The sequence below is a fragment of the Vipera berus genome (assembly GCF_964194415.1).
Source record: "Vipera berus genome assembly, chromosome: 15".
NCBI lineage: Eukaryota > Metazoa > Chordata > Lepidosauria > Squamata > Viperidae > Vipera > Vipera berus.
This window is the reverse complement of record NC_138218.1, coordinates 3,695,590-3,723,553: the sequence shown is the minus strand read 5'-3', so window position 1 is coordinate 3,723,553 and position 27,964 is coordinate 3,695,590. Positions and strand designations below refer to the sequence as shown.

Here is a 27,964-nt window from a genome sequence, read left to right as displayed (position 1 = left end):
GAGGTTTTTCTGCAGACCGGAGAGGGCCTGGTTTAATGTACTGCTTGGACTGGTTTCTGGCATGCCGTGGCCCAGTGCTGGTCCACGGACCGGGGGTTGGGAACCCCCGCCCTGGAGCATCATTCAAAGACAAGACAGTCCTTCTGCCTACAAAAGCAGCGGCCACAAAGTTAGGAAACTGCCTTGAACTTAATCAGAGCTCGGGTTGATTCAGCTCAATGACTGGCAGAGCCCCATGGAGATTTTCGTAGCTGTTTCTATGGCGTCCTTGGTTCTCTTTGAGCTAGGTGGTTTTCTTGCAGACATTTCATTACCAAACTAGGAAACATCATTATGGAATCAGCTCCCCCCTGAGCTTCGGATGGCCCAAAACCTCCAATCCTTTCGCCGCGGCCTCAAAACACTCCTGTTCCACCAGGCCGACCTAGACTGACAGGCATTTTATTTAATTTATATTTAGTATTTTTAATTTATCTCTTAAATTCTCTAATTTAATTTATTGCACAGATGTTCTCAATTTTATTTCTATCTTGACCTCTGTACTTATTATATGTTTTGCTGTTAGCCGCCCTGAGTCCTTCGGGAGATAGGGCGGGATATAAATCCCATCAATAAATAAATAAATAAATCATCAGGGCTAGAAGAGAGTGGGCTTTAGAGGGAGGAGGAGGAGGATTGTGGGGTCTTTGGTGCTCTGTGACCTTGGCAGTTTTCTTGCAGACATGTCATTACCAAACTAGGTAACATCATCAATGCTAGACTGACAATGAGATGTCTGCAAGAAAACCACCAACGTCAGAGAGCATCAAAGACCCCACAGTTTAACTCTGAGCTACGAAGATTCTCTCCTATTAGTTGCTATGGCTGCTGTGGGACAGATGTGGCATCTTTGACTGGCAAAATAGCTCTTGCCCTAATTTTGAAACCAGGCACACAGACAGGATCATTCCCAACATTTTTAAGGCAGAAGTAATTTTGCTCTAACACGCTCATCATATTAAGAAAGAGGCTAAGACGGTTTGCAAGCTACAAGCCAGGATTCTGTAGGAGCATTTTGAAGTCTCTGTGGTACAGGTCACCTTTGAAAAGAAATTTCCAAGGAAGGGGAGCATTGCAAACATTTCTTCATATTGAGGAATCATTTTTTTTTAGTCTGGTCATTAGAAGGGTAAAAAGCTAAAGGAGGGCGGGAAGCCTTCTGGTGCCCCTTACTCCGAAAGGGAAGGTCCTTTTGTTCGGTAACTGGGGTGGAAGTTGAGGGTATCCAGGAAAGTGATGAAGTTGTCGGGACCAGTCACGTAGCTTTTTTCCATGGCGGTGTTGATGCCATAGTTCCTGTACATGCCGAATTTGATGAGACGATCAGAGAAGGCATGAGGACTGACATGGAAGCTGGTCTGCCAAGAGTCAAAAAGAGGAGGGTAGCCATCAGGAAAGAAGCCATTCAAATCATCTGGAGCATCATTGACAACCACGTCTGCCTCACAGTAGGTGCCAGTTCCCAAAGGGTTAGCTGGAGCAACCATCCGGATAGTAGGATCTTGTGTTCATAGCCTGATTAATCCCCAATTTGCAAGGGTGAGCCTAACCTGAAAGAATCTGGATAGGGCATTGGAGGCTAGATAGACCGAGATTCTCCCCTCAGCCACGTGAGGCCGCTGGAGGACTTGGACTGGCCACTGTCTCTCAGCCCAATGTGGCCCACTGGAGATAAAATGGAGACCTCCATGGTGGAAGAAGACCTGCCCTCTTGCAGATGCTTAGGAACAGAGGTCAAGGACTGAACAGGGATGGTAGTCAGCCTAGTCCAGGGGTAGGCAACCTTGGCTCTTTTATGACTCGTGGACTTCAACTCCCAGAATTCCTGAGCCAGCCATGTTGAGGGGAAAGGGAGTGGTTTCCAAGCCGAGCCATGTTGGCTCAGGAATTCTGGGAGTTGAAGTCCACAAGTTATGAGGGGGCCAAAGTTCCCTCATGCTGGCTCAGGAGTTCTGGGAGTTGAAGTCCACCAGTCATGAGGGGGCCATAGTTCCCCCATACTGGCTCAGGAATTCTGGGAGTTGAAGTCCACAAGTCATGAAGGGGCCATAGTTCCCCCATGCTGGCTCAGGAATTCTGGGAGTTGAAGCCCATGAGTTATGAAGGGGCAATAGTTCCCCCATGCTGGCTCAGGAATTCTGGGAGTTGAAGTCCACAAGTCATAAAGAGGCCATGGTTCCCCACCTCTATTCTACACGATAAGGCTACCAAGCAGGCTTCTTCACCACCCCTCAAACCTGTTGAGTTACAACCTGACATTCTCGGCCTGCCTGTTTCCTGGAGCCCATTTTGATCCCAGAAACAATCAAAGGCACCTCAATGGATATATGGCTAGCTGGTTCTATATAGCTTGTCTCTATGGGAGGGCAGGGGATGTTTCTCCTGACCTTTCCCTGCAAAATATGAGAGAGAATAGCTGAGAAAACACTAAATTAAGCTGAAATAGGACTAGGGAATTTGAGGTGTAGTAAATTGTAGCATATTGCATGCCATGCTGAGCAAATATACTGCTCAAAAAAATAAAAGGAACAGAAAATAAGACATCCTACTATTAAATACAGTACATTGTGTTGTTTAAGTGTTCCCTTTAGCTCTCAATACTGACCGGCATCTCGTGTACTGTTGGAGGTTTTGCTCCATAATCCATGTTCGTCGTCCTGAACAATAGGTTGCGCTCTTTCACTCTGAAACGACAAAAACCTCAGCCAGGTGGTTAAGCATTTAGGATCTCCTCCCTTGTCTGCTCTTTTTTTTAATTCCAAAACTAAATCACTGCCCGCTTCCCTTTTTATTTCTTCAGAAAAAGTTTTTCTTCCTCAAAGAAACCGGTTTCATCATCCGGGTTGCATTCACACATACTGAAGTCTTCAACAGGCAAGGCATTTTAGCGTTATGCCTAAACCTGTGTTCTGTAAGCTCTTTGCAAGCCCCTTAAACACTCACTCTAAACAAAAAAAGTGCAGCTTTATTGATTTTAGATTAAAGTTGTAATTACTTTTTCAATATTCTACAATATTGTTTTATTGGATTGCAAGTGGCCCAGAGCTGCAGAACAGCAAGATGGGTGGCATATAAACTTCATAAATGCATATAATAAATAAACTTTTCCAGCCTCATTCACTCCTGGAAGACTCAGGTGGCTGCTGTGAACTGTGGTTTGCTAACCTGTACCAATGTGCAGAGAAAGAGTGCAGAGAAGGGCAGCAAAGATGACTGGAGACTAAAACATATGAAGAACGGTTACAGGAACTGGGCATGTTTAGTCTAGTGAAGAGAAGGACCAGGGGAGACACGACAGCAGCGTTCCAATATTTGAGGGGCTGCCACAAAGAAGAGGAGGAGTCAACCTATTATCCGAAGCATCTGAAGGTCGGACAAGGAATAACGGATGGAAACTGATGGAGAGATTCAACCTAGAAATAAGGAGGAATTTTCTGACAGTGAGAACAATCAACTTGACTTCAGATGTTGTGGGAGCTTCATCACTGGAGCCTTTCAAGAAGAGACTGGACTGCCAACTATCAGAAACGGGCTAGGGTCGCTTGCTTGGGTGGGGTGTGGGGTTGGACTAGATGACCTAACAAGGTATCTTAGGTACCCTAGGGAACCAACTCCCCCTTGAGCTTCGGATGGCCCCGGATCTCCGGTCCTTTCGCCGCGGCCTCAAAACCCTCCTTTTCCATCAGGCTGGCTTAGAGACTGACAGGGATTTTAATTATGTTTTTAATTTTTAACTTAATTTTAATTTTAATTTATTCTACTGGGGCTATTAATTTAATTTCTTTTTAACTTTTGTATTATTGTATTTTATGGTTCTTAGCCACCCGGAGTCCTTCAGGAGATTAGGGCGGCATATAAGTCCCAATAATAAGTCCCAATAATAAATCTTCCAACTCTGTTATTCTGTTCAATGTTTTTAACCACCCACAGTGGCTAGGTCAGGGATCTTCAAACTTGGCCCTTTTATGACTTGTGGACTTCAACTCCCAGAATTCCTCAGCCAGTGTGCCTGGCTGAGGAATTCTGGGAGTTGAAGTCCACAAGTCATAAAAGGGCCAAGTTTGAAGACCCCTGGGCTAGGTTTTCAAATCACACTTAGCCAACACCTAAAACCGATCCTTCCCCGCCCGGCCAGGACCCCGTCCTTTGGCCCATCAGGTCGGCAGCTTTGCGCCCATCTGGGCCGAACCGGACCAAGGCGCCCCTCCCTCCCGCCACGGAGGACCCTCCCCCCCCCCGACCTTGCGAGCCGCGGGCTCCGCCTGCTTCTCCAAGCGGGCGCTCCAAAGGGCTCCGGCCCTTCCACTCACCTGTAACCTCGAAACCACCCCGGGTGGTTGAACCGGGCAGGTAAGTCCTGGCTCACCCGGTATAGATCGCTGGTTCTCTGGGCTGCGCTGCCTTCCTCCGCGCTGCGCAAGGCGGCAACGGCGGCTTCAGGATCGGGCTCCTCCTCGGCCATGGCAAGGGAAGAGAAGAGTCCGGCCCGGTACCCAAGCGCCGGCTTTGGCGTGGAAACCAAGCCCCAGGTTGCTAGGAAACCAAGCCCAGGTTGCTAGGATGCCAAGCCCAGGTTGCTAGGAACCCGCGTCGGGCATCATCTGGCGCATTTAAAGCAATAGCAGCTTGCACGCTACAGTCCGGAGTGGCGACCCTTGATGGGGGGGGGGAGGGGAGGCAAAGGACGTTGACACCCCCCCAAAAAAAAACTGCCATCAGTCAGAAATGGGGTAGGACGGAGGGGGGAACGTGTCTTCAAACTTGGCCCTTTTATGACTGCTGGACTTCAGCTCCCAGAATTCCTCAGCCGGCGTGCCTGGCTGAGGAATGCTGGGAGCTGAAGTCCACCAGACGACCACTGACCTGGTCTGATGGGTTAGGGTAGGTGTCTTTTTTATTTTTTTTCTTTTTTTTTAATTAAAGAGTTTTACAAAAACAAAATTTTACAATATATCCCCAAATCCCTCCCACCCCAAACCCACCCACTTCCCCCCCCCCACTTCCCAGAGCTAAATACAGGATTATAGTTACAATAATCATATTCTAAATAAAAATTATGCATAATATACAATTAACCAAATTCATAATGCGCTTTAACTCTCTTTTAACATAACTACAAACAACGTACCAATAACAATATCCCACTAAAATCTACTCATAAGCTAAATGGTACTTTTTGGTCCCATATTTGTTTTGAATATAATCTATCCATCTCCTCCAAACTGAAATATATCTTTCCTGTGAATGATCCTTCAAATAAGCAGAAATCTTAGACATTTCTGCAAGATTCGAAACTTTAAACACCCATTCTTCTATAGTGGGCAAACTATCCTTCTTCCAATATTGTCCCACCAGTAACTGTGCTGCCGTTATCATGTTCAACATCAAGTTAGTTTCTTTAACATCACAATCTACAACAATGCCCAATAAAAACAATTGCAGGGAGAACTTTATCTTTCTCTTAAAAATCTTTTGAATGTTCCACCAAATTTTAATCCAAAAAGCTTTTATATTTCTACAAGTCCACCACATGTGAAAATAGGTAGGGGTTTTAATATGTTTTAATACTGTTTTAAACTGGGCTAAATATTTAATCGTTTTTTTAACTTTTGTATTCCGCTTTTTTATATTTATTATTTATTTATTTATTTATTGATGGGATTTATATCCCGTCCTATCTCCCGAAGGACTCAGGGCGGCTAACAACAAAACATATAATAAGTACAGAAATTAAGATAAAAATAAAATTAAAATCATCTGTGCAATAAATTAAAATTAAAAACTCAAAATAAATTAAAAATTCTAAATATAATTAATTAAAATGCCTGTCAGTCCCCCCCCCACAAGACTTCCAAAGCTTTTGGTGCTCTCTGAGCTGGGCTGCTCTCTTGCAGACCCAAAGGTGGTTTTTTTTCAGGAGGCGACTGGATTTCTTTTTCTTTTTCTTTGAAGACGTTTCGTTTCTCATCCAAGAAGCTTCTTTGGCTTTGACTGGGTGGTGGGGAATGGAAAAAGAAAAAAAGGCAAGGAAGTCCACAGTTGCCTCCCGAAAAAGCCCCTTTGGGATAACCACGACCTGCAGGGATTCTTGAAGTTTGCCATACCGCAGTGCCCCCCCCCCGCCTTGCCTGCTTTAAGATGCTGAACTTCAGGCTGGAGGGGGATTCTGGGAGACGGAGTCCAGCATCTCAAAGTTGGCAGGCTGGGCAAATAGTCCTAGAGTCCCAGGCGTAGGCAACCTTGGCTCTTTTACGACTCGTGGACTTCATCTCCCAGAATCCCTCAGCCGGCCACGCTGAGGGGGAAAACGAGAGGTTTCCAAAAGCTGAGCCCTGCCGGCTCAGGAATTCTGGGAGTTGAAGTCCACCAGTCATAAAAGAGCCAAGGTGACCTTAGATCAGGGGTCTTCAAACTTGGCCCTTTTATGACTGGTGGACTTCAACTCCCAGAATTCCTCAGCCAGGAATGCTGGCTGAGGAATTCTGGGAGTTGAAGTCCACCAGTCATAAAAGGGTCAAGTTTGAAAACCCCTGCCTTAGACCATGGGTCTTCAAACTCGGCCGCTTTATGACTCATGGAGTTCAACTCCCAGAATTCCTCAGCCAGGCACACTGGCTGAGGAATTCTGGGAGTTGAGGTCCATGAGTCATAAAAGGGTCAAGTTTGAAGACCCCTGCCTTAGACCATGGGTCTTCAAACTCGGCCCTTTCATGACTCATGGACTTCAACTCCCAGAATTCCTCAGCCAGCCACGCTGGCTGAGGAATTCTGGGAGTTGAAGTCCATGAGTCATAAAAGGGCCGAGTTTGAAGACGCCTGCAGACACTTTTCTTGCAGCGGGCGTCCCGACTCATGGCCGCTGGGCGGAGCCATTCCGGGGGGGGGCGGGGGCGGGGCCACCGCTGCTCGCCCCGCCCCGCATCCCGGCGCGGAAGGAGAGCCAGGTGCGCATGCGCTCGCGCCAAGCATGGCGGCCTCCAGGATCCTGTGGCGGAAAGGTGGCCGGGGAAGCGGGAGGGGGGGGCGCTCGGGCGGGGGGAATGGCTACGGGGTCGCTCGGGGACGGGGCTCCGGTCCTTGGCCCGCGGAAGAGAGGGGCCTTCGGAGCCGGGAGGGCTGGGGGTCTGTAGGCCCGGGCGAGTCTGGGGTGTGCCTTGCAGAGCCTCGATGTGATGGGGGGGGGTCTCTCTCTGCCGGGCCCCGCCGCTTTGGGCTGGCTTCTTTTGCCCAAGCAGGTAGTCCTCAACATACGTCCGCGACTGAGCCCCATAACCTCTGCCGTTAAATGAGACATGGGCGGTGTTTGGTCCCATTTTGCGACCTTTCTTGCCGCAGACGTTAAGCGAACCACTGCCGTTGTTTACGCAGTCGCTAAGCGAATCTCGGCTTTCCTCTTGGGCTTTGCTCGGCGGAAGGGGTTCGCATGAGCCTGGGACACTGCAACCGTCATAAGTGTGAGTCAGTTGCCAAGGGTCTGAATTTGGGTCGCCTGACCGTGGGGATGCTGCTGCGGTGGTCGTTAAGTGTGAGAAATACCGTCGCATCAGCATTTTTCGCTGAGGTTGCAACTCTGAAGCATTACTAGGTAAGCTGTTGTAAGTCTAGGACAGGGGTAGGCAACATTTGGCTCTTTTATGACTCCTGGACTTCAACTCCCAGAATGCCTGAGCCAGCGTGGCTCAGCTTGGAAACCTCTCCCTTTCCCCTCAGCACGGCTGGCTCAGGAATTCTGGGAGTTGAAGTCCAAGAGCCATAAAAGAGCCAAGGTTGCCTAGCCCTGGGACTCTCTACATGGGGCTGCCCTTGAGGACCACTCGGAGGCTGCAACTGGTACAAAATGCAGCCGCGCGAGTTGTGATGGGAGTTTCCCGTTACTCCCATGTAACACCTCTGCTCCACGAGCTGCATTGGCTTCCGGTTGCCCTCCGGGTGAGATTCAAGGTGCTGGTGATGACCTATATAGCCCTATATGGCTTGGGTCCAGGATATTTGAGGGAACACCTGCTGCCGGCATCAAGCTCCCTTCGTCCTATGCGCTCCCACAGGGAGGGTCTTCTCAGGGTGCCGCCCGTCAAAGAATGCCGGCGGATGACACCCAGGGGGAGGGCCTTCTCTGTGGGGGCGCCTGCCCTCTGGAACCAGCTGCCTGTGGAGCTTAGGACTGCCCCCGACCTTCGATCATTCCGCCGAGACCTGAAGACCTGGCTCTTCGAGCTTTCCGGCTCAGGCTGAGTTTTAATTGGGTTTTAACTGGGGTTTTACATGTTGCAGGGACTTAGTTTAATCTTTTTTAAATTGGTCTTAATTTTTGTATTAATGTTTTAAAATTATACCCTGTAAACCGCCCTGAGTCCTTCGGGAAAGGGCGGTATATAAATTCAATAAATTAAATTAAATCAATAAATTAAATTAAATTATTTGCCCAGCCTGCCCACTTTGAGATGCTGGACTCTGTCTCCCAGAATCCCCCTCCAGCCTGAAGTTCAGCATCTTAAAGCAGGCAAGGGGGGGGGACGCTGCGGTATGGCAATCTTCAAGAATCCCTACGGTTTTGGGGTTCACAAAAACTCTTTATCTGTCACACACACACCCCTATTCCTGTGATTGACATAAGACAAGTTGGACTGCAGAGGCGTCTCCTGCTTTTCCTCACCCCCCCCTTCACCCCTCGCCTTCTTCCTCTCCCCCGCAGCAGCCCTTCTTCGGCCCAGCAGGTGTGGGCCTGTCGTGAGGTCCACGTCCGGCCTGCTGAGGCACCATGGGACCCTCCCGGTTGTGGCAAGGAGTCGGCCAGAGGATGGTAAGTCTCTCCAGGGCTGGAGGCTCTGAGGAAAGCGGCGTGGGAGAAGGAAGCCGGTGCGGAGCTGGTAGCTGCGTGCTTGCCTGTGGGGAAACTGAGGTCTGATTCTGATGCTTCTCCTTCAAGCTGTGCTTGGTTCCTCTTGCAGATATTGAGGAGAGGCTTCTGCAGGAGCCGTTGAAGCATGCAGATTTTTTCAATCTGCAGGAGCTCTTTTCGGTGCAGGAGCTCTTTGATGCTCGAGTCCACCTCGGCCACAAGAAGAGCAGCCGCCACAGGTCAGTCCTTGCAAACCACGACAAAGCAAACTCCCTGGCTGGGTTCACACAAAGCGCTCGACTCTCAGCCCGGATTGCCAAAACATAGTTGCCGTGTTTTTGGTTAGGTCCAAAGAAATAAACCCGGATGGGCTTAACAGGCAGCATGCAGATTTTGTAACCTCATTCCCACAACCATGGCGCCACCCACTGTAGCCTGGGCTGGCACGTTGTTTGAATCCAGCCTTTGGATCAGACCTTCAGAGCCAGGCATTGCTCACCCAGCTTTCCTGCTTTTCTAACTAGGATTGTCCTCAGATTTTCTTGAGATTCACTTAGAATAGGGATAGGGATAGAGGAGTAGAGTAGAGTAGAATATAGAATATAGGAAATAGAAAGAATAGAACAGAACAGAAAGAACAGAATAGAATAGAATATTTATTTATTTATTTATTCATTCATTCATTCATTCATTCATTCATTTATTTATTTATTTGGATTTATATACCGCCCTTTCCCGCAGGACTCAGGGCGGTTTACAGGGTATTTAAAACAAGAAATACAAAAGTTAAAAACAATTAAAAATAATTACAACAGTCCCTGAAAAAGTAAAAAAAACCCCAATTAAAATTAAAATTAAAATTCTCAGCCTGGGCCAGAGAGCTCGAAGAGAATAGAAAATATGGAATGGAATGGAATGGAATGGAATAGAAAATATGGAATAGAATAGAATAGAATAGAATAGAATAGAATAGAATAGAATAGAATAGAATAGAATAGAATAGAATAGAATAGAATAGAATAGAAAATATGGAATGGAATGGAATAAAATAGAATAGAATAGAAAATATGGAATGGAATGGAATAGAATAGAATAGAAACGACAGAGAATGAGGTGGCTGGATGGAGTCACTGAAGCAGTAAGCGTGAGCTTAAATGGACTCCAGAAGATGGTAGAGGACAGGAAGGCCTGGAGGAACGTTGTCCATAGGGTCGCAATGGGTCGGACATGACTTCGCAGCTAACAACAACAGAATAGAATAGAATAGAATATCTTTATTGGTGTTGTGTAAAGGTAAAGTTTCCCCCGCACATGCTTGCTAGTCGTTTCCAACTCTAGGGGCCGGTGCTCATCTCCGTTTCAAAGCCGAAGAGCCAGCGCTTGTCCCTGTACGTCTCCGTGGTCATGTGGCTGGCATGACTAGACGCCAAAGGCGCACGGAACACTGTTACCTTCCCACCGTAGTGGTCCCTATTTTTCCACTTGCATTTTTACGTGCTTTCGAACTGCTAGGTTGGCAGAAGCTGACACGAGTAGCTCACGCTGTTACACGGCACTCTTTCTTCGACCCGCCAAACTGCCGACCTTCTGATTGACAAGCTCAGTGTCCTAACCCGCTGAGCATTGTGTAATTCACAACAAAATTAAGTTGGGACTTTCGGTGTGTAAGTGATGGGTAGATATATGGTGGGCTTCCTGGCACAGATGGCTGGCCACTCTGAAAACAGGCTGCTGGATGAGAGGGGCCGGGGGTCTCACCCAACCCGCATTGCTTAGGTCGCTGCTTTCCAAACCTTTTCCTTCATTACCCCAAACTGCTTGTCAGAAAGTCATTTTTACCAATGTAGGTAAAACTCTTTCAAGTCAATTTTTACTCAATTTTGGATGATTGACCCAGGTTTGGGAAGCACTGGCTGGCTGGTTGATTCGGCCCCTTTGCAAAAGCTCAGCATTTCCCACCTGGTGAAACGGAATACGAGAGCTGTACAAGTAGTTTTCGACCGATCACCAGAAATAAGCTCAGAAATTTGTTGTCAATTGTTGTGGCTGTACGTCGAGTCACCCTGTAACCACGCTCAGTTCTACAACTTCCTTTTTTCCAATGGCCGTTAAGCAAATCACATGGTCGTAAGTTTGAACCCAGCTGGGTCTGACGGAAATGGCAAAGAATTCGCAAAGTGGGATCATACGACCACGGGACGCTGCAACCCGTTGTAAACGCAAGCCCGTTGCCAAATTCCCCAAGTGCGCCTGTTGACCGAGGCCGGGTTGTAAGTAACTTTGATCCTGTTGTCACTTCAAATGATCATCAAGCAGCCATTTTATTCATCAGCTACCCGTAATGTATGTGTGAACGGCCTTGGGGAAGGAGGTAACGAGTCCCATTGCTTTTTGGGTTATTCTTAGCCCTTCAAGGTGGGCTGGACTATAGGAAAGCAAAGCCCCACGGATCAATATTACTTCAGACTGACCTTGCACATCTCCATGTGCGTCCCCCACCTGGCTTTTACCTTTGTGACAACGAGGGGGTGGGTCTTGCTGAGAGACCTTCATGGTTACGTTCCTGTCCTATACTTAAATTTCTGCTATCTGTCTTGGTAGCTATTCTTCCCCTTGTGCTTCAAGGCCCAGACCAGGGTTAGGCAACCTTGTCTCTTTTATGACTTGTGGACTTCAACTCCCAGAATTCATGAGCCAGCATGGCTCAGCTTGGAAACTCTCCCTTTCCCCTCAGCATGGCTGGCCCAGGAATTCTGGGAGTTGAAGTCTACGAGTCATAAAAGAGCCAAGGTTGCCCACCCCTGGCCCAGACCCTCTTCCCACTACAGTTCATTTAGTGACCATTCAAAGTCACAACAGCAGTGAAAAAAGTGACTTAACGACTGTTTTGCACGTACGACTGATCTTGTGATCAAAATTCGGATGTTCGGTAACTGGTTCATATTTACGACGGCCGCAACGTCCTGGGGTCGTGTGATCCCCTTTTGTGACCTTCTGACAAGCAGAGTCTACGGGGGGAAGAAGCCAGACTTGCTTTTACTAACTTTTAACGACTGCAGTGATTCACTTAACAACCGAGGCAAGAAAAGTCATAAAACGGGGCAAAACTCACCTTGACAAATCTTCCACTCGGCAATGTAAGTTTTCGGGCTGAATTGTGATGTACGTTGAGGACTACCTGTACAGTCGTCTGCTCTCTCACCGGGAGGGGGGGATCCTCAAATCGGCCTGTGGTCCTTGTTGCCTCTTGATCTAGCCTGGGGGGCGGTTTCAGAGCCCCCCCCCCAGTGAGTCTGGCGCTTTCCTCCGCAGATACATGGCGCCGTATCTCTTCGGCTGCCGCTTGGACCACGACATCATTGACCTGGAGCAGACGGCGCAGCACCTCCAGCTGGCCCTCAACTTCACGGCCCACGTCGCCTTCCGCAAAGGCATCCTCCTCTTTGTCAGCCGCCATCGCCAGACTGCCCACCGGGTGGAGACGGTGGCCAAGGAGTGCGGGGAGTACGCCCACACCCGCTACTGGCAGGGCGGGTTGCTGACCAACGCCCCCATCCAGTACGGGGCCGGAGTCCGCCTGCCGGACCTCCTGATCTTCCTCAACACTTTCAACAACGTCTTTGAGCCCCACCTGGCCATCCGGGATGCGGCCAAGATGAGCATCCCCACAGTGGCCGTGGTGGACACCAATGGCAACCCCTCCCTCATCACCTACCCCATTCCGGGGAACGACGACAGCCCCTCGGCCATCCATCTTTACTTGTCGCTCTTCAAGACCACCATCCTGAGGGCCAAGGAGAAGAGGAGGCACCTCGAGGCTTTATTCCGGCTGCAGAAGAAGTCGGCCCGCCCCACGGGCACCCTCCAGCGCCCGATGGCGAGGGAGGATGAGGAGAAAGAGCATTCTGGCTCCTCAAGCTAGGATTTGTGTCTACGTATCCGCTGGACTGAATCTCCTTTTCTTCAGCCACCCTCTACTACAAGGTTGGGAAACAGAGGTTGCAGATCACAGCCTCCCTTCCCATTAACCATTAGGGGCGCTGCGACCTGTAGTTAATCCTCTGGAGGGCCAGGGGTTCCCCCACCCCCCACCCCAATTCTGTTCTATGTTGACGCCACCCGCTTTACGTTACCACTTCAGTCTTCTCTACACCTTTTGAGTTGCCCTTTTTAAAAATTACGAATGTCACTGGACGTCAAGCTGCACCAAACGCGCCAGAATTGGCAGCTGAAGCGCCGGGGATAAATTGTTATCTGGACGGTATTTGGTCTTCCTTGTTCATTGGTTTCCACATCACAGCTTGGTAGTAGAAGATAAATCTTGACTGTCAGACAGCCCTTGTCAGATTCAGGAGTGTGGATTGGAGAGGCAGTGAGCCACAACATACAATTGAGACCAATTGCAATCCTTTTGTGTGGCTAATTCCCTGGAGGGCAGCTCTTATCTTAATTTGGTGGATGAAGCCATTTCCTCCCCCCCCAAACTATGTACATGTAATCCTTGAATTATGACTGTAATGGAGCTTGCCTGTTATGGTCATAAGTTGTGATGGGGACCCAGGTGACCGATCCAATTTTGACTCCTTTTTTTGCAGTAATTGTGAAGAGAATGCTGTGGTTGTTAGCCAAACATTTCTTCTTTTTTCCCTTATGGGTGTGTTTTACCAAAAAATAGAAGTAGATGCTGGGCTTTGGCAAAAATGGCATCAAATGTGGTCACATGACTGCGGGAGACTGCAAACGTGGGTTGTTGGCTGAGCGCCCAAAACTTAACACGAGTGTGGGAGACGCCTGGCTGTTGCAACTTTGAGACTGGGTCGTGTCTTCTGAGGGATCTGTTGAACAGCCGATTAGTGGCCGGTCATAAGTTGAGGACTATCTGTATGTAGCCGCAACTCACGAGAGTTGGTACATGCATTCTGAGCATTCATCCGCATTTTGGATGAATAAGCTTGCTTATTTTCTGTGGGAGGAATAAGCAGTTGGATTTTCAGCATCAAAATATTACTTTCCCCCCCCTCCAAAAAATGGTCATTTCCATCTTTATGGAATCTCATGGCCAAACACCACCAATTCCTTGAAATAATCTTGAGTTACTTTCCAGGAAACTTATTTCTGCTCCTGAGAGATCTCTTTCACTGTGAAAGCAGAAACTGCCATTTTGTCTTACGTTTCTTTAATTTTTTTTTAAAAAAGAATGATTAAATATGTGCACAGCTGCTCAGATAGAAAGAAAATAACGGGTGGTGTTCTGGTCAGCTTTTCTCACCCAGCATTTTTTTGTTGTTGTTTTTTCCATCGTTAAAAAAATAAATTATGGAGCAATTGGAGAGAACACCCAAAGTTTGGAAAGGGCGGGAGTGTCACTGAGTGTCACTCTAAGACGGGTTTGCTTTTCTAAGTTGCCTGCACTGCGGTTGTTTTTGAATTCTAAATCAGTAATAAAATCTTAATTTCCACAAAGGGCCACGTCTCCATTAATTGGGTGTTTCTTTCTGAACTTCACCCTCCAGGAAAGATTTTGCCTACAGTTTCTCTTCTCTTCCTCCACCAGCTGATCACTTCAGCCACGGGCGACATTCAGATTTTGAACCAAGACATGTCCTGGTCTTGCCCTACACCGGAGGACTCCCCTCTTCCCGAAGGAGAGGATGAGGTCCAGCAGCTTTAGAGAACAGCCATGGGAATTCTGTCGTAATGCAGAGCTGTTCCGGATGCTGGCCCCTTTCCTAGCGGGTGCAGAAGAGCATTGCTCTGCCAAGCCCTAGAAAACTGGAAGGCCCCGTCAAGGCAGCCAACACCAGCTTCCCCATTAAAGCACCACAAAGAGACGGCTGTTGGGTTTCTCCTCTTTGCATACTTTGGCTTTTGCTGTAAGACCCTACACCAGGGGTCTTCAAACGTGGCCCTTTGATGACTTGAGGACTTCAACTCCCAGAATTCCTCAGCCAGCCATGCTGGGAGTTGAAGTCCACAAGTCATCAAAGGGCCGAGTTTGAAGAGCCCTGTCATAGATGCTTGGGAATTAGGGGAATTGGCTTCGGAGACAGACAGACTCCAGCCTGACTCCAAGGTCGCTTTGCCCTGAAGATGAACCCTTATCTGTCTAGCGCTTCAGTGTTCTCAAAATAAACTCGGGGCACTTGTGTGGGCTGCCGGTAGGCTGGTCAGGGGGATTGGGTTTCAAAGTGGGAAACAACAGCTTGTTGCTTTCTGCGGGGATGTTAGATTCCGCTTGGTTTTACTGCAGTGACGGTTTCTCAGTAAAAGTTCTTTTGATCAACCACATGGCGTCAAGAGTGGGAGTTTCCTGAGAGGGACAGCTGGGGCAGGTCCTTATAGATAGGGGCCTTCAAACTTGGCCCTTTTATGACTTGTGGACTTCAACTCCCAGAATTCCTCGGCCAACTTGGCCCTTTTATGACTTGTGGACTTCAACTCCCAGAATTCCTCGGCCAACTTGGCCCTTTTATGACTTGTGGACTTCAACTCCCAGAATTCCTCGGCCAACGTGGCCCTTTTATGACTTGTGGACTTTCAACTCCTAGAATTCCTCAGCCGACTTGGCCCTTTTATGACTTGTGGACTTCAACTCCCAGAATTCCTCAGCCGACTTGGCCCTTTTATGACTTGTGGACTTCAACTCCCAGAAGTCCTCAGCCCACATGGCCCTTTTATGACTTGTGGACTTCAACTCCCAGAATTCCTCAGCCAACTTGGCCCTTTTATGACTTGTGGACTTCAACTCCCAGAATTCCTCAGCCAACTTGGCCCTTTTATGACTTGTGGACTTCAACTCCCAGAAGTCCTCAGCCAACTTGGCCCTTTTATGACTTGTGGACTTCAACTCCCAGAAGTCCTCAGCCAACTTGGCCCTTTTATGACTTGTGGACTTCAACTCCCAGAAGTCCTCAGCTAGCTATGCTGTCTGAGGAATTCTGGGAGTTGAAGTCCACAAGTCATAAAAGGGCCAAGTTTGAAGACCCCTGTTAGAGAGCCCTTCAGCTCTGGGTCATCCACTTCTCATTCTCTATTCAGGTGTTTAACGTTTATGCCTCTAAGGTAGATCTCAACAACCATTTGTTGAAGTGCCTGTGGAGGTTCTTGGCCATCCAGATTATAGTGCTTTTTTTTTTCAAAAGGCAACTGGGCTGTTTTTTCCTTGAGGAAGAAGAAGAAAATGTTTTGCTTCTCAATCCAAGCTTCTTGAACGCTTTTCACACTTGGACCATTGCAACGCCCTCCTGGTCACCTGATCAAATTTCAGACAATTAGCAACTGACTCATATTTATGACGGTCGCAGTGTCCCAGGGTCGCGTGGTCACTTTTTTGTGACCTCCAGGCGAGCAGATTCAAAGGGGAAGTCACTTAACTTGACTAATTTAAGAACTTCTGCGCTTCACTTAGCAGCTGTGACAAGAAAGGTCGTTAAAGTGGGGCAACTTTACTTAACTCTCTCTTAACGACGTAAACTTTGGGCTCTGTTGTGCTCGTAAGTCGAGAACTCTCCGTAGTTCCTCCCATCTGAACGGTCAAGTCTAAAAATAATAATAAAAAAAAAAGCTGGCGAAGCGGGAGACTTTTTGTTCCTCGAGGTTTTCCGTCGAGTCGCGCGCGCTGCTCGGTGGCTCCGCCCACTTCCTCTCTCTATATAAGCCGAAGACCCGCGTGGCTGCGGCCGTTTCTTGCCGGGTTCGGCAGGTGAGTGGGTGGCTGGTCGCTGCGAAGCCGTTCGGAGGGCGCTGCTGGCGGCGTCGGGACGGTGCAAGCGGGGTGGGAACTGCAGCTCCCATCCTCCTCAGCCGGCTGGGGAAGACGGGGTCGGCTGCCTTCGCGGCGCGAAGCCGGGTGAAGCGGAAAGGCAGAGCCGCAGGTCTCTGCCGCTTGCAATTCAAGCAGCGCGGGGGTGGGTGGGCTTCCACCACCCCCACCCACCCTGGCACAGCAGGATCGGAATCCAGAACCGGGACCAAAACTGCGTGTGTATGTGTGTGTGTCTATATATATATATATATGTATGTATGTATGTATGTATGTATGTATGTATGTATATGTATGTGGATCTTTGGTCATTCGGGTTTTTTCCCCGCGTAGAATTGAAGGTGTAGGAGCAACGTTTCGACAGAATCCCATCCGTCATCCTCAGGCTGGAAGAAGGAAGCTGAAGCCACCAGCCTGAGGATGACGGATGGGATTCCGTCGAAACGTTGCTCCTACACCTTCAATTCTACGCGGGAAAAAACCCGAATGACCAAAGATCCACATACAAACACCCGCGAAAACCTCAGAAAACACATATATATGTATGTATATGTATATATGCATGTATATGTATATATGTATATATGTATATGTATGTATATATACGTATATATATATTATACACACACACACACACACGGACCAAACTGCGTGTATATATGTGTGTGTATGTATGTATTGACTTGGGAGGCCGGTGTGTGGTGTAGTTGGTTCACATGGTGTGGTGGGATGGAGGGTTTGTTGTCACTGTGTGTTGGGGGGAGAGAGCACGGGGGGGGGGCAGGCTCAGCTAATCTCAATGTACACATGTTGTACTTTGACAATAAAGGTTTATTATTATTATTATTATTAGTGTATGTATGTTTATATATGTAAGCAATCCATGCACAGCTATTTTCCCCACGTCGCGGGGACTTGCTGAGGGGGGGCGGAGGATGAAGCGGCGTGGGTTCCCCCCCACCCCCTCGCGGCTTTTGCCCTGTCTTCTTCGGGGGGGGGGTCGCCTTCGAAGGGCCTGGTCCTGTTTGGTGCGCTCGGGAGGGGGAAACGGGGAACCCTCCGCCTGCTCCGGTATGGCGGGGCCACCAGCAGGGCTGGTGGGCGGGCGGAACTGCAGCCCTTGTCTCCAAAGGGAGGAAGGCTAGAAACGGTCTCGCCTGCCTTCGGAATAGAGAGTAAGGTAGGAGTAGAGGTTGAGTAGGAGAGTTGGAGTAGAGTAGGGAGCAGTGGTAGGGTAGGAGTGGAAGTTGAGTAGGAGAGGTGGGTAGAATAGGGAGTAGAAGTAGGGGGGAGTAGGAGAGTAGAGAGGGTAGGAGAAGTTGAGTAGGAGGAGAGGTGGAGTAGAGTAGGGAGTAGTGGTAGGAGAATGAGTAGAAGGAGAGTAGACAAGTGGCTTGTCCACTCTCTTTAAAACCTCCAGTGATGGAGCGTCCATGATTTCTGGAGGCAACTTCTGTTCCACCAGTTAATTGTCCTCCCTGTTAGGAAGTTTCTCCTTAATTCCAGGTTGCTTCTCTCCTCGATCACTTTCCATCATTTCTTGTCTTAGCCTCTGGTGCCATTAAGTTTCTCCAAGTGTTTGTGCTACTATGAGCCCCACTTGGGTTATAAATAATTGTGGGTGTGAATGGCTGGTTTGGTCTCACTTTTTCTTTTTCATTCCGTTGTAGGATTGAAGCCTCCATGTGTCCAGGAGGTCCTTGCTTGAGCAGGGATGAGTCTGACTTCCTGGGAGATCCGTTGCCCATCCAGGTGTTGCACGTGCAGCTGTTCCAGCTAACCAACTTTTTGGAAGTAACCGGCTGGTAAGGCCAGCTCACAGGAGGGGGCTCGTGGAGCTTCATGGCAAAATGAGAGAGTATAAAAGAGGAGAGGGAATGAGTGTACTTGAGTGACCGCAAGGGAGGCACCTGCAGATTGTCCTGTTCTTCAAGGCATCCCTGGGGTTGGGGGCTGCCCCTACAGGCGTTGCAGGCATGGCTTCTGTGCTGTGCTTGTGTCAGTAGGTGGCACAGAGAAGCGGGCTAGGTCTACGCTCAGTGCTCTGATGGGTGGGCACTCAGAATGATTACTAGCCTGACAAAATTGCAAGTTGTCTTTTGATCCTTTGTAGGGGTTGATTCCCAAATATTTATATCTGGATTGGATGCCAGGAAAGGAGGACTGTGTGTGTAAACTATTTCCAAGGCTATTAAGTTCACCTTTCTCCTCCCCCCCCCCAATGAACAGGAACACACACTACCGTTTCTAATACTTCACTTGTCCTTTTAACTTAAGAAAATGCAAGTCAGTCTTGGAGTATTTATGAGATTTCAGTTCATCCATGATGTTAGGAATTTTCAAAATGTGTTTTTGTTGAATCATTGACACAGCAATTTGAATCCAAATTAAACCACTTTTTTATGAGTTTTAGAAAAACAAAATTTTACAATATATCCCCAAATCCCTCCCACCCCAAACCCACCCACTTTCCCCCCCCCCACTTCCCAGAGCTAAATACAGGATTATAGTTACAATAATCATATTCTAAATAAAAAATATGCATAATATACAATTAACCAAATTCATAATGCGCTTTAACTCTCTTTTAACATAACTACCAACAACGTACCAATAACAATATCCCACTAAAATCTACTCATAAGCTAAATGGTACTTTTTTAGTCCCATATTTGTTTTGAATATAATTTATCCATCTCCTCCAAACTGAAATATATCTTTCCTGTGAATGATCCTTCAGATAAGCAGAAATCTTAGACATTTCTGCAAGATTCGAAACTTTAAACACCTATTCTTCTACAGTGGGCAAACTATCCTTCCAATATTGTCCCACCAGTAAATTAAACTACTTTGTTTACAGGCACGTGATGCTGGCTCTTGAACAGATGTTTAAAATGAGCTGTGAAAGGTAAGATTGTACTGTAACATTGTAAGTGTTCAAATGAGTTTTGATGCTGTAATAATTTCACAAAAATTGTTCTTGGCAGATTGTGCATTCTTTAAGACAGGGAAAATTGAATTACCGTATTTTTCGGACCATAAAACGCACTTTTTCTCCCCCCCCCCCCAAAGTGTGTGGGGGAAACGAGGGTGCATCTTATAGTCCGAAGGTGTGGTAACCCAGGACGCCTTTGACTCAGGAACTGGCCGGGCTGGCTGGAAAACCTGGAGTGGATCTCCCATTTGGTCTGTGCAGGGAAAGCGGGACCAATTGGAGGAGAAGCTGCAGCCGGAGGCACAGTCTGATTTTTTTACAGACTGGGGTCTGGGCGACGTAGTGCTGGACAATGGGAGGGAAGAAGGAAGGAAGAGACAATGGGAGAGAGGGAGGAAGGAGGGCACCCACCCCAGTCCCACCCCCCTCCACCAGAGACCCATGGATTCCCCCCCAAACATAGGCACCCTGCAATCTTGAGTGATGACTCCCCCCCCACCCATTAACTTTGCTTGTCAAAAGTTGCAAAAAGTGATCATATGACCCTGTGACCGTCATAAGTATGAATCAGTTGCTAAGCATCCAAATGTAAATCACATGACCCTGGGGATGCTGCAACAGTCATAAGTGGGAAAAAGGGTCAGAAGTCACTTTTTTCAGTGCCGTCGTAACTTTGGTCACTAAGCGAATTGTTGTAAGTCGAGGACTACCTGTACTTTTATCATTTTTTTTTTTTACTTTTTTTTTTGGTCAAGTTTTTGACACCTTGTTGGGCGACTGGCGGTACTCAGACGTTGCCTTATCCTAAAAGTGGTACAATGGGTGAAAAGGTTGAAAAGCCCTGCCCCGGAACATTTGTTTGGGGTTCCCATGCACCCGCTTACTGTCTGCTGCCGTTCGCATGCTGTGGATTAGAAACATTGAGACAGGAGGCAGCTAGGTACCATACCAGGTAACGTCCCAGCCGGGACTATGTGATGCAGCACAGTGCCCTGACAGGCAGGCAAGGAGCTTGTCATGGCAGGAGAGACACACATAGTCTCTCCTGCCATGCAAAGCCCTGCCTGTCAGGTTGGTTGGTGCCCTTTAATAGTAATACCAAGTGGTATAAGTCAAATTATAGTACTGATGTGTGTGGTGATATGTCTCTCATAAGAACTGACAGTTCTTTACTACTCTATTTTCCTCAGAAAAACACCGTTTCTCGTAACGGTACGAAACGTCAAAGATGAAAAGATTAGCATATAAAATTCCGTTTAAACTGGAGGTAAGTAAAATATGCAAAAGAACACGGAAACAGCAGCGGAGAGACATTTTGGACAACCCTCCAACTGAAAAAAATGATAGAGTGGAGAAAACAGGAGGATCAGCTGCAAAAACTTGGTAAAATTAAGCACGCTTTTCGTGGGCACGCTGAAAAATGGGCACAATTAGAAGTGGACATGAAAGAATGGATCACACGTCACCGGAATATGGGCTGCTCAGTTTCTACAAAAATGATCCATCTATGAAGCCAAACGCATTGCTGTAGAGAAAGGCATTAAGGATTTTACTGGCTCACTATCGTGGTGCCATAGATTTATGAGAAGCGGCCTTGCTATGCGCGCCAAAACTACAATTGCACAAAAAATGCCACCAGAATGCGAATCGAAGATTCTGTCTTTTCATAAATGTGTAATTGATGCTAGGGAAAAAAAATGATTTTCCAATGGACCAGATTGGGAATATGGATGAAGTCCCGCTAACCTTTGATGTGCCATCTAATAAGACGGTTGACCTCAAAGGTGCCAAAACAATAACCGTGAAAACCTCAGGACACGAGAAAACACATTACACTGCTGTGTTGTCCTGCTGTGCTGAGTGCACCAAATTGCCACCGATGCTAATTTTCGAAAGGAAAACCTTTCCAAAAGATGTTATTCCACGAGGAGTTGTTGTGCATGTTCATGAAAAAGGATGGATGGATGAAAATGGAATGAAAGTGTGAAGATAGCGAAGAAAGTGATATAAGTGATATAAGAGTGATATAAGTGATATAAGAGCTTCATAAATTCTGACACTAGTGAGGATGAGTTTTTAGGGTTTCCAGAAAACTAGAAAAGTGCTTGAGCCTCTAAGTCTTTCCTCATTTGTTAATGGAAGTAATGATGGTTCTTAACACCACTGTTGAGTTTACGCTGTTAAACATTACTGTATTTTGTTTTAATATAATAAATATTTTAGTATACCGGTACTATTTGGTTCAGAATGTTTTTTTTCTTGTTTTCCTGCTCTAAAAACTGGGTGCGTCTTATGGTCCGAAAAATACGGTAAGCATTTTCCCAAAACATTTTTTTTGTGTGTGTCTTCATCTGTTGATTTGAAGCCTTTATTCTCTTTTGGTTACAAATGTTTTCTGAGTAGAAAATACGTTTCATTTTGAATATGGAATTCAATTCCAGTAGTTATTCTGAACTCTTCTGGGTCTTCCTCAGTTCAGCAAATCGAAAACTTGGGACTGTTCTGACCTGGCCCACGATGGTGAGGCAGGTGTTAGTTAAAGTCAGTTTATTACTCACACAGTGCCCCAACAACTCTCCAATGGGGCTGGTAAAGCTCCACCACCCACTTTCCTTATCCATCGTCCCCCTCTGCCAGAACCACTCGGTTCCCACAAACTGGATTCCGAGGCACAAGGACCAGACGGACCGCTCACGGAACCGCAGGCCTCACAACACAGCTTAAGATTCTGAAAGCCAAAGCAGGGAATCCAAAATTCCCAAGACAGGAAGGCAAGTTTGAAGTTCACAAAGTCTGAGGTCCAGAGCCCAAAAACACAGTTGGAAGGTTGAAGAAAGTCTATGAAAGCCAGCAAGACGTGCACCAACACAAACAGGTGTTCCTGGCAAACACAGCTCTTTCCTTCCCCCCTCCTTTTTTTTTAATCCCATTTATATCCCTCCCTTTTCCGAAGACTCAGGGCGGCTTACAATTTAAAGCCCAAATCAATGTGCTTAGCAATAGCCTTCATTCTATGTTATATGCCTGCTTATTAGGGCTTTCGCCCCTTCCCAAGCGGCATTATTACAAAGTCAGCTTAGTGCCCCCAACAATCTGGGTCCTCATTTTACCTACCTCGGAAGGATGGAAGGCTGAGTCAACCTTGAGCCTGGTGGGACTCGAACCTGCACTAATTGCAGGCAGCTGGTGTTACTTGAGGCATTAGCCCACTGCTCCACCAAGGCTCTTCCCCAGCTGTTCCTTGTGAAGAGGGCCGGGCCTGCTTCCTCACATTCTCCCAACGGCCTCTGGGCTTCCCTCCACTGCTCTCTGTGCCCTTGCATCGGCAGAGGAGGCAGCCGGTCCTCATCAGGAATGGTCCAGGTTGGGGAGGTAGCTGGTCCTTTACCAGAGGTGTTCTGGAGCCTGTCATCCCTGTTGGCCCTCCACAGCAGGTGATCTGCTCCTACAGGTGTGTCGTCTCCTGGTTGGTCACCTTCCCCTCCTCCCACAGCTGGATGGCCCTGGGACTTCCTTGGCCCTGGGATTCTATGCTCCTTCCAAGGTGACCGTGCCATCCAACTCCTCCAAAACGGGATCCTATGGAGCCATGACAGGGACGCTTGGGTGAGTCTTCTTTTGGCTAAAGCAAAATCTGGATGGCGTGAATTGAGTGAAATTTTTCCCTCCTCTCTTCAGCAGTTGCAGTCCTGTGTATCACTTACCTGTGTATCACTTACCTCTCTGGTGCCTCCTGACCATCCTCACAGCTATACCCCCCCTTCTCCTGCCCCCTTCTCCTGCCCTCCCCACTGAAGCACTGTGTCAGAATCCATTTATATTTCATTTATAACTCTGCGCAAACCCAAATCTCACCCCCCCCCCTTGGATTCTGCCATTCCCAAGGAGGAGAGGGAATAAACATGGGGGTTTATTGCCTCCACTTCCTTTCCTTAGATGTAACTTTTCGTTTATTTAGCCTGCCTGTTACCCATCACAATAAGATCGATGAGAGGCATTAAACTGTTTTGTTTCTCTGGATGGAATGCGAAGGGGTGGGATTGATTCTGCTACGAATGGATTGATGGTTCTCTTTTTCCCCACAACGGGCTTGCCACCTGGAACTCGGCTGATCCGGAACTGACCGAATGAACTGAGGGGTGGGGTTTTGCTTGGGGACACTTTAAAAATATCGATCTGTGAGGGGATTCTTCAGATCCTGTCTATTGTTCCCTCTCTATCATCTATGCCTTAGTAAAAGTTCCTGCTTGGATAACCTTGTCTCCAAGTCTCTTTCTTGAGATGTGGATTGGCGTGGGTCCTGGCACACTGGTGAGTGTTTCAATTTTTTCCCATAACGAGCCTGTCCGACTTGTGCAGGCACAGCTTCGGATTCCGCTGGTCAAAAAACTACAGGAACTAGAACAAGAGTTTTAGTGGGCGCGCATTGCCCACCCTTTGGAACATGCTTTTTATTTCTATTCACAGACCTTTCATGTTTCTTCCTTTTTATTATTGTAAGCCGCCTAGAGTGGTCCCCACAGTGAGAGGTGGCAAATTTAACAAATAAAAATAAAGCACGAGACGCTGCTAACACTGAATGTTATTGCTTGACGAGATGAAGAAGTAGCCATTTCATATGTTAAGCTTGTGTATTGCTTTAAAAGGTTGGGAGGGGGAATGAGTAGGATTGCACCTTCAAGGCCATGTCTCTAAAGAAGATAAGGCCTTGGTGGGTTTTCTAACGGAAGGGAAACTTGATTCTTTAAATTAATTGGAGAATATGATTAATGACAAAATCAAAAAGGTGGAGAATTGTGTTTTAATATATGGTGCAAGGGGGCGGAGATTTCAGATTCCAGCTTCCTTCGAGCAAGCATTTGCAGGTGTATTAGGCCAGGGGTGTCAAACTCAATTTCATTGAGGGCCGCATCAGCATTGCTGTTGCCCTCGGGGCCGGGTGGGTATGGCCAGGGTGGGTGTGGCCTACTGGGTGGGCATGGCTAGAGTGCATATAGCCTACTGGGTGAGCATGGCCAGCTCTACATCTTTCGCATCAAGGGTGCCTATGGGGGCCTGGGCAGGAATGGGACAGATCTGGGGGTCTCTGGCAGGAGGAGGGTCTCTGGGCCAGGGCCAAGGCAATGGGGGCCATTCCCTCACTGTTTCCAGGATGGCTTCGCGGGCCACATGAAACCACTTTGCGGGCCGGATCCGGCCCCCGGGCCTTGTGTTTGACATGTCTGTATTAGGCTAATAAAAGACTTTTAAGGTAAACAATGCCTCAGAGTCACTTGAAAAGCCCATCGTCGGAAACTTGACAACAGCTTTATTTAATTGCTGAACTGGCAGCAGGAAAGACACCTCCAGTCCACCCAGTGGACGAGGGGCCAGGCCCTCGCTGTCTGTCCAGCGTATTATGCCACGGGTGTCAAACTCAATTGCATCATGTGATGTATTGTGATGTGTTTTTTTTTGCCTTTGCAGAGCTGAGATGGGCATGACTTGTGGGCTGCCAGTTTGACACCCATGTATTATGCTGTTTGGGTCTACCTAAAGGAAAGGTAGTGTGCGACTTAGGCAGGTTTTGTTGCATTCATAAGAGCAAAATAATTGAAATATGCCTGGATAAGCCCTGACATGCAGAAGCAGCTACTGGTGCACGTAACAGTTTGCACTTCTGGTCCCTCTCTTGCTGCTTGGAGCAAAAGAGAGAGGGGATAAGGAAGGGATCTTGCCTTATCCTGGCCAGCTGTAAGACTGAGTATTGTTGGGTTACATTAGGGACAGACAGAAAACCCTTCCAAAGAAGTGCCAGGCTGCATTTTTTTCCACTTAAATGCTTTTTGTTCACAGGTGGAAAATTCTGGATGGCTTTTTTTTACATCTTTGCAGAGTAGTTTTACTCGGTCTCAAGTCTGCCACAAAAATGCTTGCATTTTAATATGTCTAGGAGGAGGAGGAACTACTTGATGAAAAGTTAAACAATATACACTTGGCTGAAGCACTTCATCTTTTAGCGGTTTACTTCTTGGTAACTCATTGTTTATTTTACCTTGCTTCCTTGATGACTTAATGAAGACATATTTATATACAGTTCTGTCCAAGCCGTGTACGTTACGTAAGGTAAATATCTACTTTTCTACTCACTGGCTATCATGAAGATGCTTTGCTCTGAGCCTTATGTGGGAGCTGAGAGGCCGTGAAGTCCAACTCCCACAGGACCCGTTGTGGTGCCACTGGCAGATGGAGGACAGCATTCCTTTGGATAGGTTTTTTTTTTAAAAAAAATAATACAACACTTATGAGGCCTTTCCAGGGCATCCATTGCAATTCTTTCTTCAGAGACCTTTCTTTTTTGATTTTGAGGTCTGGAGGCTCCAATTCTCTAATTGAGCCTTGGTGGAGCAGTGGGCTAATGCCTCCATAAGTAACACCAGCTGCCTGCAATTAGTGCAGGTTCGCATCCCACCAGGCTCAAGGTTGACTCAGCCTTCCATCCTTCTGAGGTAGGTAAAATGAGGACCCAGATTGTTGGGGGCAATAAGCTGACTTTGTAATAATGCCGCTTAGGGGTGTGTGTGAAAGCCCTAATAAGCAGGCATATACATAGAATGAAGGCTACTGCTAAGCTTGTAAGCCGCCCTGAGTCTTCGGAGAAGGGCGGGATATGAATGGAATTTTAAAAAAAAATTCGGCATCTCTTTGGGTCACCTGGCTTTCATCCAGCCTCCATGGGTACTTTTGCAGAGTTGCGTTGGAAGGAACGCTTCGGAAACGTGACTTTCTTTTTTTGGATTTGACTTCAAAAAGGCTGTTACTTGGGTGCTGCTGTGACTGAATGATCACTAAACAAACCATTGTACATCAAGGGCTGCCTTCCTGTATTTCCAATTCCTAGTTTCCCCACAGCAGCAGCCCAGCATAATCTGCACCCTTAAGGGGAGTGAGCTAAGCAGATCTGCATGCTTGCTTCAATAACTGGCACCATTCCACACGGGCAGTCACAAATCGACCTTAAGCCAAGGCTAGGCAACCTGGTTCAGGAATTCTGGGAGTTGAAGTCCACGAGTTATAAAAGAGCCAAGGTTGCCTACCCCCTATGTCCTGCAGGGACAGAGGAGAGCCCAGGTGAGCACACACACCCCCCGCAAAAGGATTGGGATGGTATACCCAGGACAAGGAGACGGACAGCAATGGGAAAGCAAGACCAGGCCAGGATGTCCCAAATTGTGATGGTCCCCTACTGTACTCCTTGGAAAGTCTCATTGAGAACGATGCTTCTCTGTTAATAGGGATTGTTAGCCTGTGCTTCCATAGCCCCTGACCCTGGTTCTGAATCTCACGGCTGCGTTATTTCCTCTTCCGAGTTGAGAAACGCCACAAGGTTTAAATACAAGCCCTAAACTTGCAGCTAACATAATGGAGGAAGGTATAAGGCCCCACAGGTCCTGCCTCTAGACGAGGGGGGTCGAACTGCTGGCTGGTTTCATACCGAAGCCGTGCCCACCCCATTGCCGGCAACGCAAAAAGAATCGCGACAGACCTACTCACTTTTGCAGAAGTTGCCTACAATAACGCAGTCCACTCCAGCGCAGGCTACACTTCCCTTTCAGGTAGCCACTGGTCAAAGTTTCAACCCTATGCCAGAACTAACCCCAAATCAACCGGAAATCCCATCGCTGAAAAAATGGATTGCACAATTACAAAACACCTGGCCAATTGTTAGGATAGCCTTAGTCGAAGCTAGACAAGCATACAAAGCACAGGCGGACAAAAAGAGCGTCGAACCTAAACCATGCACTCTAAAAGAAATGGCATATTTGTCAACAAAATACCTAAAATCCCTACAGCCCTGTAAAAAACGTTGTCCAAAATACATAGGACCTTTTCCAATCATAAGAATCATAAACCCAGTAACAGTAGAATTGGAACTACCCAAAACCCTCAAGCAAATACACCCAATTTTTCATTGCAGCTTGCTGAAAAGAGAACAACAGTCGCCCTCAAGAGCAAAATTCCCCCCCCACCACCTCCAAACACGTGACATGGTGAGTTTGACACCCGTGCTCTAGATGGACGATCACCCCACTGTCCTCAGACGTATGACTGCACCCAGTGGCATGATGAAAATTCAGGCATTTGGCAACCAGCACGTGATGACTACGAAGGTTGCAACATCCCAGGGTCAGGCCATATGGGGCCTTCCCAGCCGGCTTGGGACAAGCAAAACGGTGGGGAAGCCCGTTTCACTTGCCCATTTGCACTGGAGTGATTTGTTTAATGATGCCAAAAAGTTATAAAATGACTCATTTAACAAGGATTGCATCTATAGCTGGCTCAGCTCTGCTTCCTTCCGGGACAGAAAGTCAGTGCAGTCATCTTTTTTAAATTGATGTGAAGGCACAAG

At 47.6% G+C, this 27,964-nt stretch overlaps 2 protein-coding genes and 1 long non-coding RNA gene across 4 annotated transcripts; 2 read left to right on the top strand and 1 right to left on the bottom strand.

Moving 5' to 3' along the window:
• Positions 1–1,162: 1,162 nt before the first annotated feature.
• PIERCE1 (piercer of microtubule wall 1) lies at positions 1,163–5,120 on the bottom strand. Its single transcript, XM_081339451.1, has 3 exons — positions 4,350–5,120; positions 2,645–2,723; positions 1,163–1,397 (listed from the first exon to the last, which is right to left on the bottom strand). Exons 1-3 carry the CDS (start codon positions 4,499–4,501, stop codon positions 1,209–1,211), a joined length of 420 nt encoding a protein of 139 aa, XP_081195577.1. The 5' UTR covers positions 4,502–5,120; the 3' UTR covers positions 1,163–1,208.
• A 1,854-nt stretch (positions 5,121–6,974) lies between these two features.
• Positions 6,975–14,335, top strand: MRPS2 (mitochondrial ribosomal protein S2). 2 transcript variants are annotated; one of them, XM_081339769.1, is made up of 4 exons: positions 6,975–7,037; positions 8,732–8,839; positions 8,988–9,117; positions 12,191–14,335. In XM_081339769.1, exons 1-4 carry the CDS (start codon positions 7,007–7,009, stop codon positions 12,798–12,800), a joined length of 879 nt encoding a protein of 292 aa, XP_081195895.1. In that variant the 5' UTR covers positions 6,975–7,006; the 3' UTR covers positions 12,801–14,335. The 2 variants fall into 2 exon arrangements, with proteins under 2 accessions (XP_081195895.1, XP_081195896.1); XM_081339770.1 differs by lacking the exon at positions 6,975–7,037 and adding an exon at positions 7,162–7,493.
• Positions 14,336–22,378: 8,043 nt separating this feature from the next.
• LOC308675034 lies at positions 22,379–23,794 on the top strand. Its single transcript, XR_014028043.1, has 3 exons — positions 22,379–22,450; positions 23,027–23,181; positions 23,534–23,794. It is a non-coding gene; the product is annotated as an uncharacterized lncRNA (long non-coding RNA).
• The last annotated feature ends 4,170 nt before the right edge of the window (positions 23,795–27,964 follow it).